We start from the raw sequence: 20,760 nt of genomic DNA on the forward strand, positions 1-20,760 counted from the left end.
AAGACAATAGTTGTGTGTGGTTATTCTACAACAACTTTTTGAAAAAAAAGAAGTTATTTTCATAAAAGGAATATAATGTTAAATGAAAATCGGTCAATATAACTTATATGATTCAAACAAAAATAATTAATATAATTTATTTTTAACTAATTTTTTACTAAAAAGCTTAATAACTGATATAATTATTATAATTGTATGATATAAATAATCAGATATATGTTTTTCGATTTTAATTTTGCTTGGTCATTGTATAAAGACTATATATATATTTTTTTTATGAGAGTAAAATGTATACACTGATGAGTGTAAAATGTATACACATGTACTTTATCATCTACCGTTCATTTTGATTATCTTTTCAAAAAAGTCAATAATAATAAAAAATCAATGATGATGATATAATGACAGTATATAAAACTCATACACCGTCAATGCATACATCTTTTTCTCATTTTTTATTGATATTGCTAAATCCCCAACATCACATTTACTCAAGTGGGTGACAAATTGCACAACTGATATTTTTAATTTAAGGATTTCATATTTAAAAAAGAGTTAGAATAAGTTTGTAAGTTAAATTTTAAAAAGAATGAGACTCTAGCGATCAAATATATTAGTGATTTCTTATATGATTATAAAGCTTTCACTTTTTTCTTTATTCTTTCTACTTCAAGATTAGAGCGGCAAACACACTTTCATCAGAAATAAAGATTTGAGAGTTATGAGAATTGATAAGTTTTAGTATAGTAACTTATGGGCTTGTTGAATATTTTAGTAATTTCCAATAAAAAAGATTTATTTGTTATTCTTTTAATGAAAATGGGAAAGAAAAGAGGAGAGAGAAGTGAAGAAAAAACAAAGAATAAAACGAGACCAGATGTTGACAAATTTTGTGTCACTCACTGTTCTTAGAAGTTCGTTTGTTTGTGTCAAGATTTCTTATCTGGGATCTCTCTCTCTCTCTCTCTCTCTCTCTTAACATTTATTTTCTCTCTCTACAAAATATAAAAAAACAAACTTTCATTCTTTCTCTTCCTCATTTTGTATTGTGTGTAAGAGAGAGAGAATGAGTGTGGCCCAGTAGATCGAAACCCACGATCTAAGCACATTCAATGTTATTCCAACGCACACTTTCCTATTTCCCCTTTTATTATTATTGCTTTTCTGAGTTACCCTTTTGTTTCTACTTCATAATATAGTTTGACTCAAACCACTCTGAATTGTTCTATCATTTTGAGTTGAATGGTAGAATCTATCATTGATTCTTAACAACCTGTGGTAAGGGGATGTGGGTCTGAGGTAATTTTACAGTACTTTTTTTTTAATTAATTTTGTTAAATTGTGTATTTTTTTTTACTTTATGCTTTGCTAAATTTGGTTTTATTAATTTATTATACCTAGTCCTGTTGAGTAAGATGAAAATGGAATTCTTGGGTGCAATTGTTTAAGGGCTTGTTTCACTGAACTTGTGAACTTAAATTTATTTTATCTTCATAATTTTACTTTTTACTTTTAGCTGGAATTTTCAGATGTTTAGTTTTAGTGTTTTGAATTCTTTTTAGTTGTTGCTCAGATAATTGTTGGATTGGATCTTTTTAATTCAACTTTGTCATTCTTCTTCTTTTTGTGTCTTTAATCTCTTTGCCTATAGAAGAAAGAGAGGAAATTGGTGTATTGTTCTAATTGCAATGAGGGACCATTAACACAGTTCAGTAAGAATAAAAGTAAGAGTTTTCTTTTTTACTTTATTCAGTCCTTCATTACTTTGACTCTTTATTGGAGTGAAGGACTTGAGTTCCCTAAGTACTAAGGATGAACTTGTGGTGCTTAGTTTATAGCTACTCTACTACTGGAGAGATTTTTCATTCCAATGATGTCTAGGTGGAAGTGTACCAATCAAAGTCGAATGCAGTAGCTCTTTTATGTAGATTTTGGAAATTCCTCAGTCCGAAGATTAACTGGTGGAGTGTGAATGGGGTTTAAAGAATATGAATGCGTAAACAACCCTTCTGTATAGAAAGTCTCCACTTTGCAAAGATTCATCAGATTCACTTCTGCTGTTGCTACTTTAATGAATGTGTTTTATGTATTGTTTACTTTTTTGAGCTAGTTAATTTATGAATATGTATTCACTTCCATAATTATTTTAAATGTCGTTAGGACCACCATTGTGTATGCATTTGGTGACCTGAAGTCCTATTTCAAGAATGTATTGTGCTTCGCTGACCCTTCGGTACCCCCAAAGTTTAGCTAACTTAGGGATGTCTTTATTTGTTATGGTACTTGAACTCTTGAGGTAGTACCGGTTATGCCATGTTACATTCTTACAATTTGAGATGCCACATTTGTTATATAGTATTTTACTGATACTCTTAAACATGGGAGTTGTGAATATTCATTGTAGCTGATGCAGTTTTTGCACTTGAAAGGTAAAATATATGATAACTGTTAGGGGCTAGCTTCTGTGCCCCTCCGTGCATACAAATGTTTTAAGCAGGAAAAATGTTTTTACAGGGCATAAGGAGTGTCTTAGTTAAGGTTCCGGAGAGCATTGCATTGTACCACTCTCTTCTTGCCCGTGTCTCTAATATGTTGAATTTGTTTTACCTCATTTTTTAGCTCAGCGTTCAAGTAAATATTTTCACATTTTCTGGTGAATTAATTTCCACCTTATCTGATCTAATTAAATGCTTATTTTGATACGATGAACTTGGCTTAATCTATCAGCTGGCATATATGTGCACCTGATATGGAAAGCTAACATGGAAGATTTTGTTTCTATTTAAATGCTTTCACAACGCTGTTACTTTCCTGTGTTTGTTGAGGTACATCCACGTTTGGTTTAAGATAAAAGCTGATGTAAAGAGTTGAAAAGAGTATTTGTGTGATTCATATTGTAATCCATATAACTTGTTGAGGGGTCTCTATTGCCATGCATTTAAAGGCTTTAAGTAAAGTGGTATCATACATGCAAATTATGTGTTATAATATTGTGTGTGGTCAGCTGAAATTTCACCTTCATGTTTCATGAAATTAAAAAAAAGGTCATACTTGCATCTGCACGTGTGCATGTTTGAGAAGTAGTGGGAACAAGCCCAAGGGAGGTAGTGAAGCAGTGGGAGATTTTATTGAGAAGGATTTTTTGTAACTAATAGGTAGGGAGGGGAAATCCGTAGTAGTTTTCTTTCTATTCAGAAGTTCTCTCAACCATTCAAGCTATTATAGTGGATAACTTAAGAAAAAAACTGAAAATCTCCGTGTATGTAATTTTCTGTGCTAGCATGGTATATGTGAGCTCATTAAAATTGGATTTGAGTCATCCATTTATTTGGTATAGATTTTGTTGTATCTGATGTCGTGCTGCATTTGGAATATTAACCAAAGTAAACATCTTCTTTATGAGTCTGAAATAAATTAAGGTATCACATTAATTGTGAAATTATTGGTTTGAACTGGAAGCTATGTATTAGTTAATATGATGGAAAAGTCATGTAATTATGCTATGTTCAATTATCAGGATGGGAACCAAAGTTCGGAATCTGCCGGAATACTGCTCAATTAGAGATCATAATGAGGAATCCAGCAGTTGTGGCTGGCCCCTATTTTATGGAGATAAAACAGTGACAAATGGCCAGTATTGTCATAATTATCTGTCAAGTGCTACAGCAGATGCATGTTCAGTGTATGATAAGGATATTTTGAAGCAGAAGATGCTTGAGCATGAAGTCACATTTAAGAATCAGGTATGAAGGTTCTAGTTTCTTTTTATCGCTTGGCTTTTAGCTAAAATATTGTGCATGGGGAAATCTTTGGATGTTTATGGATTAAGTCTTACTAGCCAATTGAAAACTATTAGTGAGAGGCTTTTTTTAGAGTAAAATGTCAATTTGATTCTCTAAAGATATAAATATAATGACCAACAAGTTAGTCCTTCAAAGAATGGCCACCAAATAAGTCCGGAATCTTTAAAATGGCCACCATATTGGTCCTTCTAGGGACTTATTTGGTGGTCATATGAATCTTACAGGAAAAAAATTTACACAATGTGGTGGCCATTTTAACTTTCAAGGACTTATTTGGTGACCATTTTCCAAGGAGGATTAACTTGGTGGCTATCTTTGGAGCACCAATATGATGTTTTACTCTTTTTTTAATGTAAATTTTGGTTTTTCAAGATTGTTTAGAGATGTTTGTTTAAATGAGTGGTTGCTAAGTGCTTAGAGTTAGCTATGAAGACTAGTTGTTGCGAGGTTGACTTTAATCAGCTTTGTATGTAAGGTTTTCTTCTAACACAGTTCAAGTCGTGACATTGTTCAGCTTAGTTTCTTTATGTACCCTATGATTGGCAAACCTATTAATATATTTATATTATGTGTGATCGATCAGGTCTTCGAACTTCACCGTTTATACAGAATACAAAGGAATTTAATGGGTGAAGTTAACATGAAAGAATTACACAGAAACAAGATACCTGTTGAGACATCATTCACAACAGGACCTTTGGCATCTCAAATAACATCCGAAGATGGTAAGAAATGGTATACTCATAGCTTTCCTATAGGAAGTTCGACTTGTGCTAGACCATCTATTTCAGGTTTTGAGGGCAGTCATTCTCCTTTGGATACTAATAAAGGAATCAGTAAGCAAGCTGGCAAGTTTCCATCCCCAAAGGAGAGTAGTTCAAAAGATGTCGAGGTACTGAAGTGCAGACCCTCAAAGGCGAGAAGAAGAATCTTTGACCTTCACCTCCCAGCTGATGATTACATTGATACTCAGGAAAGTGAAAAGCTCGGTGATGAAAGGAAAAGTGGTGCAACATTATTTCTTCCGGATAGAAATTGCAATCATGATGTAAACGTTTTTCATAGCAATGGTGGGAAAACTGGTAGCCAGCAGGACAGTTCAAGACCTGAGAAGTCCTTAAAGAGCAGAAATGGTTTGGCTGACTTAAATGAACCGATTGAGATTGAAGAAATAAACGATGCTTCATATGTTCCTCTTCTGAATCATAATCTCTATCTAGGGAAAACTGAATGCTCCGATCTATGTGCGAAGCAGAATTCAAGGTTTTTTGGTTTGTCCACGGATGATTTAATCAACTCACACCATGGAACTGACAGTTGGGCTCGAAATAATGGATATATGGAGAACGATGGGAGTGGAAAAGGGTTTGTTTTGTCAGGACTTGAGACAGGTTAGATTTCTTTTTGAATTGTTAATGTCCGAAGCCTCCTTTTCACCTTTCCCCAATAAAGTTGTGTTCAAGTTAGGTATTGTAGCTAACCTGTTCCTAAGACAAATGTTCGTAAAATTACTGGTTAATAAAAAACTGATATTATGGTTAGTATGTCTTACTATGAAGTTTTTCAAATTAGCTGATAAAACCAGTCAATAAAATAAAACTGGAAGAAGAATGGAACTTTTAATTTGTGTTATAGCTAAATTGACTACTATACTCTTTGTTGCCTTTCTCTCCATTTCACATTGATAAACTATATAATAAGTAAATTGGTTATTTTTGCCCCAACGAAAATGTAGCAAATTATTTAGAAAAAAAAAAACTTATTTCTGTATCTTTTCTTATTACTTTTTGGTTACTGGCACTAATTAAGTTTTGATTAATATAAATTTGATATCCGATAAATATTTTTCACAACAATTTAGTCCAACAATTTAGTTTTGAATGGTTACAGGGCTAGCTAAAAGCAATCTAAAACCCATTCCTCATGTCTTCAAACAAGAGCAATCACTTTTATCTCCCCAAAACATGAAAGATACACTCAGCATGGCTCACAAACCTACATCTGATTGCCGAACTAATCAAAGCAAGGCTGATTTGTGGTGGGAAAAGGCAGTTAGTAGTTTAGATGTCTCCGAAGGAAATCATGAATACTCCACTAATAAGTATGCAGAGTCTGTTGTATCATCACACAGATCTAGTCTCTTTGCAATTGCTCCTTCCCCTGATTTAGTCAAGTCTTGGTCTCATTCACCTTCTTCTTTGGAAATGCCAACTAGTAGCCTAAACCAGAAGACGGCGTCTGCTCAGACACCTCCGTGGCTAAATGCATCTGGTGTCTTGAGTAGGAGTTCCCAGTCACATCAGAGCAATGCGATTCTAGGTTCTACTTGGCCTCAACATATCAATTCCAAGGCTAATCCAGGTTTTCAATGTGAGGTACCTTTACAGAATGGATTCTACCCCGGGTCTTCATCTGGGTGCAAGGAACTCTCGGCGAACATCTCTTCAATTAGCTATGACTATCTGAACCATAATAATAATGACCGTAAGAGAATTCCTGAACGCTGCAGCAACGATTCAGCAAAATACTATGAGAGTTCAAATTCAAATTGCAACAACAAGCAGTCTGGAAAAGATATTAACTTGAATGTGCTACTTTCAAATGGTTCATCCAATATGTTAGTTACCCAATCGGGTCCTGGGATCATGGAGGGAGAACAGAAGCACGAGGAGCAGATTGCAGTGTTGCCTTGGCTTAGAGCCAAGACAGCGTGTAAGAATGAGATGCAGAATGTTGCTAGAGGCTTAACTACCAGAGAGTTAGGTTTTTCCCATGTTACTTCTTTATCTGACAAAGATGAAATTGGGCAGGGGTCTAGCGAAAAAGTTATGCACAATGTAACTTCAGGTTTGTGTTCTAATGATAATGAGCCAAGGAGAGCAAAGGTTAGTGAGATCTCTGGTATAAAGAAAATTCTTGGTGTTCCCATATTTGACAGGCCTCATATTTCTGTTAAGGATTTGTCTTCACTTAATTCTCCCTCTGCTTCGGTTCGTAATCCATCTGATGTAGAACTAGTGGAAAATAACCACAAAATCCGGGTACTTGATATTAACTTGCCTTGTGATGACGCTGTTCTTGAATTGGATGAACAAGCTGTTATTGAAATTGTTGTTAGTAATAAGGGATCCCCTTCAAAAGATGCCAACTCTAGAAATCATATTGATCTGAACTTGAGTGTGAGTGAGGATGAAGAAATTATGACAACCGTTCCAACTACCGATGTAAAAGTGAAAGCAGACATAGATCTTGAAGCACATGCTGTTCCTGAGTCAGAGGAGGATGGCATTCATGAAGAAAAGCAGCTTGAGACTTCTTCAGTATCACCTGTAGGTCCTCAAGACACAGTTGAACAGCCACAGGATGAACTCATGTGGCATGCAGCAGAGGCAGTTGTTATCATGTCATCTCTTTGCTTTAATCAAGTGGATGATGCGACCGACAGTCCATCGGAAAGCCCAATGATAGACCCGCTAAATTGGTTTGTGGATGTAGTTTCCTCATGTGTAAATCTGGAGAGGAAGTTGGATAATTCGAGGGAAAAATATGGTATGGTTAATGATGAATCTTCCCCAGATGGGTTGGATTCCTTTGAGTCCATAACATTGAAATTGACAGAGACCAAGGAAGAAGACTACATGCCCAAGCCTCTTGTTCCAGAAAACTTCAGAGTGGAAGAAAGTGGAACAACTTCATTACCTACTCGGACACGAAAGGGGCCAGTAAGGAGAGGGAGGCAGCGGAGGGACTTCCAAAAGGACATTCTTCCGGGCCTTACATCTTTGTCAAGACTTGAAGTAACAGAAGATCTTCAGACATTTGGAGTTCTTATGAGAGCCACAGGCCATTCATGGAATTCGGGGTTAACCAGGAGAAGTTCTTCTAGAAATGGATGTGGCAGGGGTAGGCGCCGGTTGCAGGTTACTCCGTCTCCCCCTCCACCAGTAGCAACCATTGAAACTAGTACCCCACTGGTGCAGCAGCTTAACAATATTGAAGTGGGAGGTTGGGGCAAGACACCCCGAAGGCCCCGCCGGCAGAGGTGCCCAGCAGGTAATCCTCCATCAATCCGGAAATCTAATCACACGTAAGGTGCGTAGGTTTATAGATGAGAATTTATAGAGGGTAAGCAGGACCATTTCTGTATTAATGGAACACATAATGTTCTTAAGCGTAGGATGAATACATGCCTTATTTTCAGTCTTCAGGTGATCCCAACTTGTATTATTCTTGAATAATGTTGCACGCTTTTTACTGGTTATCTCTTAAAGTGTCCCTTCAACTTAGTGCACTTTCACTTTCTTGAACTGTTAACAGAAACATATAGTAGCCATTACCCATTAGTAGGACCTTTGATAAGTTATGACATGGTACTCAATTTGTTCATTTGTTATGGATATAGAGAGAGAAGTCCAGAGTATTGGAAAAAGCAACGTACTTCTACATATCTGAGAGTGTGGTATGTTACCAAAAAAAACAATAATATATACTGAAGGTATGTTGAAGTTCATCTTCAAGGTTTAATTCATCACATTAAAGGGTAACCAATAGAGAAAAAAAATGTATATACCAACATTGTAAAAGTTTTATATATTGTCAGTCAATTAAATGATAGATGAAGTACTCTCTATGTATGTATTTTCTATGTATGTATTTTTACACGTAATATTATTGTCATCATCCTAAGTAACACAAGATTGACTATTCTCTTATTTTTAACTATTTAGTAGGTAGTTTCTTCAGTATAAAAAAAGGAAATTAGTTAATTAGTTTTTTTATTGTCATAATATTTATTATTCATGCGTTATTAGTCACCGACATTTAAGGATGATTTTTCACAATAACTAAATTTTATTCTCACTAAGTGTTGTGGACACAAAACGATATTATATTTATTAACAAGATCTACAAATTTTCCTAATCATTTTGTTTATAATTTTTCACTATATTCAAATTTGGATTAACCTTCATAATTTGCCTATCATCCATATATATTCAAAATATAAAAAACTTTAGGTGCAAATTCATTAAACTCCATGACATGAATTAATATATTTTCACGATGTTGTGTCCTGTATTTTGGACATTGTCCACGTCCCAGTGACAATGTTACTGTCTGTCCGAGTGACGAGGTTACTTTCTCACTGTACCCCAAAACGATGTCATCAATGGAAAATATCCCTCAACTACAGCCACGCACCAACACTACCACCACCGTTATCACCGCCTTCATCACCACCACCACTCCCTCTAACCTTCTACCTTTCTCACATTTGCAGAAACATAACCACTCTCAAAAAACTCCACGCCTTCCTCATCGTCCATGGCCACACCAATAACCTTCTCTCCCACACAAAACTCCTCAGCCTCTACGGTTCCTTCGGCTGTGTCCCTCACGCGCGCCGTTTATTCGATCAATTACCAAACCCTGACTTATACTCCTTCAAAGTCATGCTTAGGTGGTACTTCCTAAACGACATGTACTCTCACGTCGTTCCGTTTTACAATCTCATTAGGATTACCATTGGTATTTGCCATGACGACGTCGTTTTCTCCATTGTTCTCAAAGCGTGTTGCGAGTTACGCGATCTTGTTCAAGGGACTAAGCTGCATTGCCATATTCTTAAAGCCAAGCAACCTGATAGCTTTGTTTTGACAAGCCTTGTTGATGTTTATTCTAAATGTGGGTGTGTTGTTGGTGCGCGGAACGTGTTCGATGAAATTACTGAGAGAGATGTTGTGTCGTGGACTTCGATGATTGTGGCTTATGTTCAGAATGAGTGTGCTCATGAAGGGTTGAGTTTGTTTAATAAGATGAGAGAAGGGTTTGTTGATGGGAATGAGTTTACTTTAGGGAGTTTAGTGAAGGCCTGCACCAACTTGAGGTCTTTGCATCAGGGAAAGTGGGTTCATGGTTATGTTATTAAGAGTGGGATTGAGTTTAATTCTTTTTTATTGACATCTCTTTTGGATATGTATGTTAAGTGCGGGGATATTAAGGATGCACGTTCCGTATTTGATGAGTTTTCCACGTGTGACCTTGTTTCATGGACTGCGATGATTGTAGGGTATACTCAGAGAGGTTACCCGCACATGGCGTTGGAACTGTTTACTAATGAGAAATGGGAAGGGGTTTTGCCCAATTCTGTTACCCTTGGGAGTTTGCTTTCGGCGTGTGCTCAGCTAAGTAATGCTGTCATGGGAAAGTCACTTCATGCTGTTGTAATTAAGTGTGGATTGGATGATCATTCAGTCAGGAATTCTCTTGTTGATATGTATGCAAAGTCTTGTATCACTCTGGATGCTCGTTATGTATTCGAAACGACTGTCGAGAAGGATGTTGTCTCTTGGAACGCAATGATTTCTGGTTATGCGCAGAGTGGCTCTGCGTATGAAGCTCTTGAGCTATTTCAAAGGATGAGATTGGACTCGGTTTCACCTGATGCGGTTACATTGGTTGGTGTTCTATCAGCTTGTGCTTCCCTTGGTGCTCTTCATGTTGGTTCTTCAATCCACGCTTTCGCTTTGAAGGATGGCCTTGTATCATCCAGCATCTATGTTGGCACTGCACTCCTGAACTTGTACGCAAAGTGTGGGGATGCAAAATCGGCTCGAATGGTGTTTGATGGTATGGGAGAAAAGAATGCAGTGACGTGGAGTGCGATGATTGGTGGCTATGGGATGCAAGGTGATGGCAGTGGATCACTTGCACTCTTTAGGGATATGTTGGAAGAGGAATTTGAGCCTAATGAAGTGATCTTCACAACTATATTAGCAGCATGCAGTCATTCAGGGATGGTTGGAGAAGGGTCAAGGTTATTTAATTTGATGTGCGGGGAATTAAATTTTGTTCCTTCAATGAAGCATTATGCATGTATGGTTGATCTATTATCGCGTGCTGGCAACCTTGAAGAAGCATTGGACTTCATTGACAAAATGCCTGTTCAACCTAGTGTTAGTGTGTTTGGAGCTTTTCTTCATGGATGTGGACTTCATTCAAGGTTTGAGTTAGGAGAAGTGGCAATGAAGAGAATGTTGGAGTTGCACCCTGATGAAGCTTGTTACTATGTGCTCATGTCAAACCTATATGCTTCAGATGGGAGGTGGGGCCAGGTTAAGCAGGTGAGAGAGATGATAAAGCAAAGAGGATTGAATAAGGTTCCTGGTTGTAGTTCACTGGAGATGGATATCAACAATGATATACATGCTAAACTGGCAGCTAGTTATTGATTACACGTCATCATGCATAATCACATGGAACAATGATTTGTTGTCTCAAATCATGTCCTGCACCAATAAAAACATGTCAATTAAAAAATTAAGCATTCATTTTTTTCCTGTTTTGCTTCATTGTCATGGTGGGAGACAAGATTTGGGGACACATGAGGGTAAAGCAAAACTACTTACTTAATGATTGGTAACATTCCATCAGCATCCCCTCTAATCAAGAAGGAGGAACACTTCATGGTGGGAAGATTTCAGAAACAAGTCTAGCTAGAAGATGAAAAACTATTACATGAATTGATTTGAAGAGTATTCACATAAATTAACCATACTTAACTTAATGGTGGAGATCATCATACAAGAAGCATTTATTACTGCTCTAGGAGCATGCTATAATTTCTGAGTTAACCATTGTGGTTCTTATTTCTGTAAAATGAGCACTAGCACTAATTGTAATTGTAAATTTGTAGCCATAGAAATTTAAAGATAATGTATGGATCACTGGTATATCATACCTGTAACCTAAAGAACCTTAATTTATGTATAAGGTTGCTTGTCCTAGACTATGTTGATTTGTTTTATTTATATGCATAAATTTTCATCCACATATGGCTCTGCACTTTGGTTAATTGGGTTACAACACATGAATTAAACATGTCAAATTGGACTAAACAACTCCTTTTATATAAGATGATAGATAATAAATAGATTGTGATTAGATTATAGATTATTTGAAGGCAAAACCAACCACACACACCCACATTTGACATTGTGTTGAAGGAGCCACAGAGAGCAATGAGCAACCAGCATCAAGCTTCACCTTCCGGGAATAGTTTCCTTCATTTTCCAGACTCTTCCTTTTTGCTGATTGTTTTCATGCTCCTGTATGCCTTCTTCTCCATTTGTTTTCCTTTTCTGAATTTGAAGTCTCATATATGAAAGAAAACACATTATTATCATAAATCTTCTGTGAATCTTGACCCTAATCTATGGTTATAGATTAGACATGATTTTTTTCCTTTTACCTCTAATGGTGGGGTAAGACTATGTATAATTATCTCCTCTGATCCCACTAAGGGGCCACTCATTTTACCTTTGCACAAGCAATAATAAAGTGATAAGTTAATGATTTGTATTAAAAGAAAAAAAGTCTATCATTGATTATTATGTCAATTTATCTCATTATTTAGGTTGTAAACCATTTGTATGACAAAATACCCAAAATCCCAAATCAAATTCTTTTGAGTGTGGTGGTTATAGGTCCTGGCTTGGGGCTGTTGTATCAGGGATTTAGAAATGAATTGACTAATAAATGGCTGAAGACAATGTTAGCGCCTTGATGCCCATAGAGAGGCCCAAACGTCAGAAGACTGCATCTAGCTGGCAAAATGATTTTATTATAAAAAATAATGATTAGGCTTCATTTTCTGTTTTAACAAACTTTACTTTTTATATTATCTAGCCACTTGGATGGTGGAGATTTGTTCTGCTTTTACAATTTTCCCTTATATATTCTGTACTAAGCAAAGAACAATGATATGAAAAATGATACATATTCAATAGATCCTTCTAAATTAGCTACTATGTCTTTTAGTATTCATATCTTCCTGTCATTTTGGTGCTTTCATTTCTTCTCACAATGTCTCACAAAAAGATGTTGATGAAACCAATTCTCAGTCACTGTTGGACAAATTAAAAGAAAACTAGGAAGAACAAGATGCTCGTCATGCAACTATCACTACTGTCTTGCACAATATCACCAAAAAACTGGCTGAAATCAAGTTTGTGTCTATACTTTCCACCGAGCCACCATTAGGATCCCCGACCCCACTCTCATCTTCTCACTTGACTCACAATTTTTATGCCCACATTCCACCTTCTCTCACTGCCCAGACTCACCCACGTCCCCCACCACCGTTTCCACAACCTCCATCCCCACAAACAGCCCAACATTAAACCTCATTTCCACACCCTCAGTCAGCCCACCAACCTCACCCACCCACGTCTTACACTACTCACCTACAACCCCGACCACCCAAACTGCAACTCATGCCTTTTGATGGTTCGGAATCCCTGAATTGGATTTTTAAGGCAGAACAATTTTTTCAATTGTACCTTGTTCCACCGGATCAACGGATGCCCGTGATTTCTTTTTATATGCAAGGTGAGGCACTCAACTGGTTTAAGTGGATGTTTCATAATTCTCAACTTTCAAACTGGGATGCGTTTACACGGGACTTGGAGAATCGTTTTGGTCCGTTCGCTTATATTAATCATCAAGCCGAGCTTTTCAAACTAAAACAACATGGTTCGGTAGTTGAGTATCAACGACAATTTGAGAAATTGTGCAACTGTATTTGGGGATTATCACCAAAAATTATTCTAAATTGTTTTATTTCTGGACTTTTGCCGAAGATCCGACGTGAGTTGGCAATATTACGTCCAAGTCGATTTCAGAAGCTTTAGGATTGGCAAAGTTGGTGGAATCTAAGGTTCAAGACTCCTCTAGGCCTAATATTAAACCATACAGACCTCCAGGTCCACCTTACACAGCTCCACCACACAAGCAATCACATCCTACGCCCAACTCTCTACTCCCTACTAGCCTCACTCTTCGTATCCGTCGGCTATCTATTGCTCAGATGCAAGACCGATGAGCCCAAGGTCTATGCTATAATTGCAATGAAAAGTTTCATCGGGGCATAGGCGCCAACCTATGAAATTCTTGCTCACGTTGGATGACAGCCCACTCATGAATCTCGATCCAGATCTGAGTTCCTGTAATCCTACTCCTGAGGGTCCTAAATTAATGGCTTCAGAGCTAATTCCTGATGAACTAATTCACTTTCATATCTCGGATCATGCTCTAGGCGGACACATTTCTCCTAAAAACACTTAAATTTTCTGGGTCCATTTACGATCATCCAGTCACTGTGTTGGTAGACACTGCCAGCTCTCACAACATCTTGCAACCTAGATTGGCCACCTATTTGAATTTTCCTATTACTCCAACACCCCAATTTCCCGTAATGGTGGGAAATGACGCACATATTTACTGCAGTGGATTATGTGAGCACACACCAATTACACTCCAAAGTCGGAAATTCCTTATTCCATTTTACTTACTCCCCATTAAGGAAGCTGGTGTGGTGTTTAGGCATTGAATGGCTTCGCACATTGGGACTTGTGGTTTCGGATTTTTCTGTGCCATCTATGCAGTTTACAGTAGACACTTCGTCTATTACACTTACTGGTGACACTTCCTACTCCCTCCAACCGTCCACTTTCCATTAACTATCTCGGCTTTTTCAGATTGATAGTATTTCCACCTTCTATGCCTTCTCTATAGACCTTGTTCTTAAACCTACAACCTCATCATGCCAAGACATATCGCCTAATACACAACCCCAAATACAGACTCTCCTAGACATTTGCTTCAACATATGCCAACAACCCTCCACATTACCCCCTTTTTGCACTCATGACCACCATATCCCTCTCCTTCCCTCCTCTCATCCTTCACTAGCAAACCTTACTGCTATCCACACTCCCAAAAAGACGTTATGACTACTATGCTACAAGACATGTTACAAGCTAGAATTGTGGTTCCTAGTACTGGCCCCTTCTCCTCTTTGGTGTTGTTGGTGAGAAAAAGAGATGGTAATTGGAGATTTTGTGTTGATTACCGGGCACTAAACACTATTAATATCTCGGATCAGTTTCCTATCCCAACTATTGATGAGTTGTTGGATGAGTTCGAGAGTGCACAGATCTTCTCCAAAATTGATTTGCGCTCTGGATACCACTAGATTAGGGTCAATTCAGCAGACACGCACAAAACTGCATTCTGCGCATTTGATGGGCATTACGAGTTTTAGGTCATGCCTTTCGGCCTCACTAATGCCCCATCAACCTTCTAGGCGGCTATGAATGATCTCTTGAGGCCTCACCTACGGCGATTTGTATTAGTATTGTTTATGACATATTGGTTTATAGCACATGCTTATCTGATCATTTGCAGCATTTAGAAATTGTGTTGCACCTATTACCATCTAACTAGTTTTATGCGAAATTATCAAAGTGTTATTTTGGGGTTGCTTTTGTCAGTTATTTGGGGCATATCATATATGTGGTTGGAGTTCAACCTGATCCAGGTAAGATACAAGCTATGGTAGATTGGCCACAGCCTCAATCACTCACGACACTCCGGGGTTTTTTAGGGCTTACCGGCTTTTACAGAAAATTTGTTAAGTAATACACCTCAATTGCTGCTCCTCTCACCGAGCTACTCAAACAATATAAATTTACATTGACGCATGAGGCTCAATTGGCCTTTACAAATTAAAAAAATGCAATGACCAAAACCTCAGTCCTACTTTACCCGACTTTGCTGCCACATTCGAAGTTGAAACTAATGCATCTGCGGTGGCCATTAGGGCAGTTCTGTCGCAATCTGGGCATCCTATCGCCTTCTTTAGCAAAAAAAATGGTCCCTCGAATGCAACATTCTTCAGCATATGTCCAAGAGATGTTTGATGTAATAGAGGCAGTAAAAAAATAGCATCAATACTTAATTGGACGTAAATTTACTATACTGATAGATCTACAAAACTTAAAACATCTCATGGCTCAAGGGTTGCACACCCCAGAACAACAAAAATGGGTTATAAAGCTTATTGGTTTTCAATGTGAGATTCAATATAGATCAGGTACCTCAAATAGAGTAGTGAATGCTCTCTCTCGCCGCCTTGATGATGTGGCAGTCCTGATTCCGATATCTTCACCAATTCCAGCCCTATTGGATTGGTTGCACTGTCATTATCTCACCTCGGAAGGCAGTCAGTTTGTAACAAAAAGTGAGACTGATTCACATATGCAACACAAGTTTCATTTTTCCAATGGTATACATTTTATGATAAAAGGATCTACATACCTGACTTGTCGGATCTCACACAACAGATTCTGACGGAGTTCCATATGGCTCCACCTTCAAGCCACTCCGGCCTGAAACCGATAGTTGCTAGAGTCGCAGCTTCCTGCTACTGGTCGGGCTTGTGCATGACACCAAACTCTTCATTCGTCATTGCATCACCTGTCAGCACAATAAATATTGTCTATCAAAACAAAACGGTTTGTTACAACCTCTCAACATACTAGATAAAGTATGGGAATATGTCTCTATGGACTATATTACACATTTAATGTCTCTCATGGTCACACAATCATATGGGTCGTGGTGGATCGATTATCGAAGTATGCTCACTTCATTGGCCTACCCACGAGGTTCACGGAAGCATCGTTGGCACAACGGTTCCTTTCCGAAGTGGTCCGCCTACATGGGGTTCCATGTTCTATTGTCTCAGATCGGGACAAGCTTTTTGTAAGTTCCTTTTGGAAAGAATTTTTTCGGCTCTTGGGTACAACTCTCTGTTTTAGTTCGGCATACCACCCACAATCCGATAGAAAAACAGAGGTGGTCAATCGTTGCCTCCAGACTTACCTACGATGCTTCACAGGTTCACAACCCCAGAAATGGTACTAACATCTTGCATTAGCATATTATTGGTATAATACCTCCAACCACTCATTTACTAGTTTTTCTCCCTTTGAAGCTTTGTATGGGAGACCACCGCCAAGATTGGGTAATTTTGTGAACACTAATAATATTTTCGCGCCAGTAAGGGACATCCTACAACCACGAACAGAGTTATTAGCAACATTGAAACATAACCTAATTCGGGATCAACAACAAATTGTGGCTCAAACTCAAACCGGTAGAAAAGACGTTATTTTACCACTAGAGAGTGGGTTCTACTCAAGCTTCATCCTTACCAGTAGGTGACGGTGGCTCGCCGGACATGTCATAACCTGTCTCCTCGGTTCTTTGGCCCTTATCAAATACTCTGATGCATTGGTGCGGTGGCATACGAGCTCTCCTTACCAACAACCTCTCGGATCCATCCCGTATTTCACATGTCCTTGCTTCGGAAATTCTATCGGGAACCCTCCGGCCAAATCGTGTCGTTACCAGAGCATATTCTGAATGAAGAAGGAGAAGAGACAAGAGAGAAAAATTTGACCTTGGTAAGGGATGATATTCCACCATTGGAGGTTGCGGTTCAAAAGCTTAAAGTTTCTACTGAAAAGAGTTCGGATAAGGAGCACACTGTTTTTCAAAGAAAAGAAGGAAAGACTCATCTCACTAATGAGAGTTTATCTCACTTCCCACTCAATTTTGATACTTCTGAAATGGACCCACAAGACAAACATATGGCGATAAAGGAGCCCTTGGATCCTAAGGGAGTACATATTTTAGCATCCAACGACTCCCATAATGGACCGTTTGATTCCCCTTCCTTGGACAGTTCAACAACATTGGCACAGTTTGCTCTCTCCTTGAAGCCCTCAAATCAATGGTCAACAATTATTCAGGACAAATCTCAACCGTTAATTGCCTGCTATAAAGGACAACATTTGGAGTCCTAAAACCTTCTCCAAGCTGACGCTTCACGTGGTGCAGCATAGCTGCCTCTGTTAGATGCAACTCTCTTAGGAACACGTGTCAAGTCCACAACTACCTCTGGGAACCCAAATCAACTTTCCCGCCCAATAATATTGGCTGAACAGTTTCGAACCCATGATGAGTCTTGTCGGGTGGCCCAAAAGCAGAACATGGGCCATAACCCAAACCTTGAGGACAAGGTTTCCTTGGATGGATGGGTAATGTTAGGGTCGTGATGTCCACAAAGAGGCCCAAACGCCATAAGACTACACCTAGCTAGCAAAAGAATTTTATTATAAAAAAATAATGATTAGGCTTCCTTTTCTATTTTAACAAGCTTTACTTTTTATATGATCTAAACATTTGGATGATGGAGATTTGTTATGCTTTTACAGTTTTTCCACTTATATATTTTGTACTAAGCAAAGAACAATGATATGAAAAATGATGTATATTCAGTATATCCTTCTAAATTAGCTACTATCTCTTTTAGTATTCATATCTTCCTATCAGACAACTTTGAAGGCTAACATCTCATAGTATGAACTTAAGACAGCTTATATTATAATAGAGTTCTAGGGCAAAATGTCTTCTGATTAGAGATATCTCCTTGCCACCTCTGCTCTCCCTATCTCTATATATGATTACAATGGAATCAAATGATCTCGGGCATCAATAATTTAATATTTTTCAGGATGGCATAAGAGCTTTATAATCCCAATCCAAGCCTGTGATATGTAATCTGCACCACATATCTTTAGCCCTGAGCCCACGTTTCCTTGTGCAAAGACCTCAAACTTGGTGCATGTATCCATTAAGTTATGTGGTCAGCAAAGGAAAATAACAAAACTTGAAATTGCTCTTCTTAGCATTAAATTATTGATTCTTTTCACCAAAAGAAATAGTAGCTTCTAGGGATGGTATTGGGTCTCCATGTATTCGAGCAGTACTTGTTCATTCATTTTTGGATCTGAATTCGTCCTTTGTCCAAATGGATATCCACAAATCCATGGACTCCAGAATTTCAAAAAATATTAATAATAATTGCGCTCAACTTATACAATTAAGCATATGTTTCTATAATCTTATATGATAAAAGTAATAAAATATAATTTAAACACAAATTAAATTGTCGATTAGATAAGATTCATTTTACTCAAATAAACATAAAAATAAAGTTAATATTTCAACATTATCATGAAAATTTTATTTAGTAAAAAATAGCATTACTATTTAATAACATAACATCACAATTATGATGAAAATTTTACTTAGAATAATTGTTTAATCAATAACAATCATATTTATGGATTAACATGATATTGTAGTTATAAATGAATATTATAGCATCATGGCTATGATTATGAATATTAGCATGATATTATCGGTTGATTAGCGAGTTTAAAAATTTTCAATTTCAATTACTTGCAAGTCCAAAAATAAATATCAAAATTCATCTCATTCTAGGTTTATGGGCGGGTACTCACGAGTCTAGATCTCATTGTTATCACCATTAGGTTCTCTAATGAATTTGAGTTGTTCGTGTTAGTTGTGTCACCATAAAATGCAATAACTAAATTGATGGGAACAAATAGTGTTTTTCCTAGAACTAAATTGATGGGAACAATTAGTGCTTTTCCTATAACTAAATTGATGGCATCTTTCAAAATTCACAATGCTATTGCTTAATTGGCAGTAAATATGAGGTGCGTGTACTGTGTGACATCTTTTTGTAGAATTATAGGTATTCAACAAGATAAGAATTAACGACGTACCAAGAGAACAAGAATAGTAAAATGATCTGAACATCAAAATAAAAATAGCTGAAAATTCAATTGGATTCTCAAATAAATAGAATAAAACATGCAATTACGTAAACAAGAGTATCAAAATTCAAAAATATTAAAATAAAACCCTATTACCTAAAAACGCAAATAACGAAGTTCCTTCTGCATTTAAGGTTTGTTCAAGAGAATGTATAGTTTAGCATCAACCCTAAAGGACCATATATGGAGTTTGTGACCTTGTTGCAGGTTATTAATAGCTACAACATTGTGCCAATTAGTTACTAAATTGTAGGTCTTCGTGTCCCACTTTTTTAATGACAAAGTAAACTCTCTGAGACATGGGTCTAACACAATTACCTCCATGCCTTGAAGTTGTCTCCCTTCTCTTTCATATAATGTTTCCTTCTCTTCCTCACTCATAAACTCACAATCAATCTTACTTTCTGGCATTGAAAGTTGATTGTTATTCCGCTTCACATCCGTTTCGAAAAGTTCCTTCTCCATCATAAACTTAATATCAGTACCATTCAACTCTCTAATCCGCTCCATGAATCGGTCAGGCAATGATGGTGGTGGTGGCCGTGGTGGTAGTGATGATGACGATGGTATAATATTATTTTTCACAATCTTCTTTTTCGATTTCTTACTAATTTGTTTGATAGTTTCTTCTTCCATCATGTGTTCGGTTTGGTTGCTAGTTGTTGGAATAGCCTTACTATCTTCAACTGTTTGGGTTTTAAGTTGTTGCTCATAGAAATTCTGGAGTTGAGCAATTTGTTCTTGGCTGTAATATTGTGGTGCAAAGTGTGATAGAATCACATGCAATGCAGAAGGAGTAAAAGGTTTTGGAGACACCAACTCACCTGATTCTATGTCAATAATCTTTGCCCACAAATCTTGGAGAGGTTTATTGAAACTCATGATGATGATTGAGAAAGAAAATATGGAGATAAGAAAGAGTTGTGTGGAGTGGTGAAGAATTGGTGCTTAAATGTATAATGTGTGTGAAAAGATAAAATATATTATCGGATCAAGGAAAGATAGGTTGTTGGATATGATTTATTTATTACAAATTTGGTGGGTATCTCCAATTTATTATGTTGTTCATGAAGTTGTTAATCAATTTATTTTGTGGGATTTATTTTATCTTAAATAAAGGTCTTCACATTGAGTTGTTGGAAGTTTTACTAAATATTTGCTTAGAAGAGTTTTATTTTATTTGAATTGGATTGCGCTAATGCTTTATTTGGTTACTGAAAGAAAGTGAGAAGAGAAAAAGATGTGAGAGTGATTATAAAGAGAGAAATAGATAGGAAAGAAAATAAATTTTAATATTGTTTAGTATGAGTGAAATGAAAAAGAAAGAGAATAGAAAGAGATATTTTATTCCCTATCTCCATTGTTTGGTTGAATATAAAGTAAGAGAAAAGAAAAATAATATATT

General features: G+C 37.1%; 2 protein-coding genes across 3 annotated transcripts; both read left to right on the forward strand.

Moving 5' to 3' along the window:
• On the forward strand, window positions 840–8,092 carry LOC109331575. 2 transcript variants are annotated; one of them, XM_019566160.1, is made up of 4 exons: window positions 840–1,299; window positions 3,511–3,743; window positions 4,387–5,194; window positions 5,694–8,092. In XM_019566160.1, exons 2-4 carry the CDS (start codon window positions 3,519–3,521, stop codon window positions 7,892–7,894), a joined length of 3,234 nt encoding a protein of 1,077 aa, XP_019421705.1. In that variant the 5' UTR covers window positions 840–1,299; window positions 3,511–3,518; the 3' UTR covers window positions 7,895–8,092. The 2 variants fall into 2 exon arrangements, with proteins under 2 accessions (XP_019421705.1, XP_019421706.1); XM_019566161.1 differs by having other exon boundaries at window positions 3,517–3,743.
• Window positions 8,849–11,612, forward strand: LOC109330587 (pentatricopeptide repeat-containing protein At2g03380, mitochondrial). Its single transcript, XM_019564829.1, has one exon. The coding sequence runs from the start codon at window positions 8,910–8,912 to the stop codon at window positions 11,031–11,033; it is 2,124 nt and encodes a 707-aa protein (XP_019420374.1). The 5' UTR covers window positions 8,849–8,909; the 3' UTR covers window positions 11,034–11,612.

This window comes from Lupinus angustifolius, chromosome LG17, assembly GCF_001865875.1.
Source record: "Lupinus angustifolius cultivar Tanjil chromosome LG17, LupAngTanjil_v1.0, whole genome shotgun sequence".
NCBI lineage: Eukaryota > Viridiplantae > Streptophyta > Magnoliopsida > Fabales > Fabaceae > Lupinus > Lupinus angustifolius.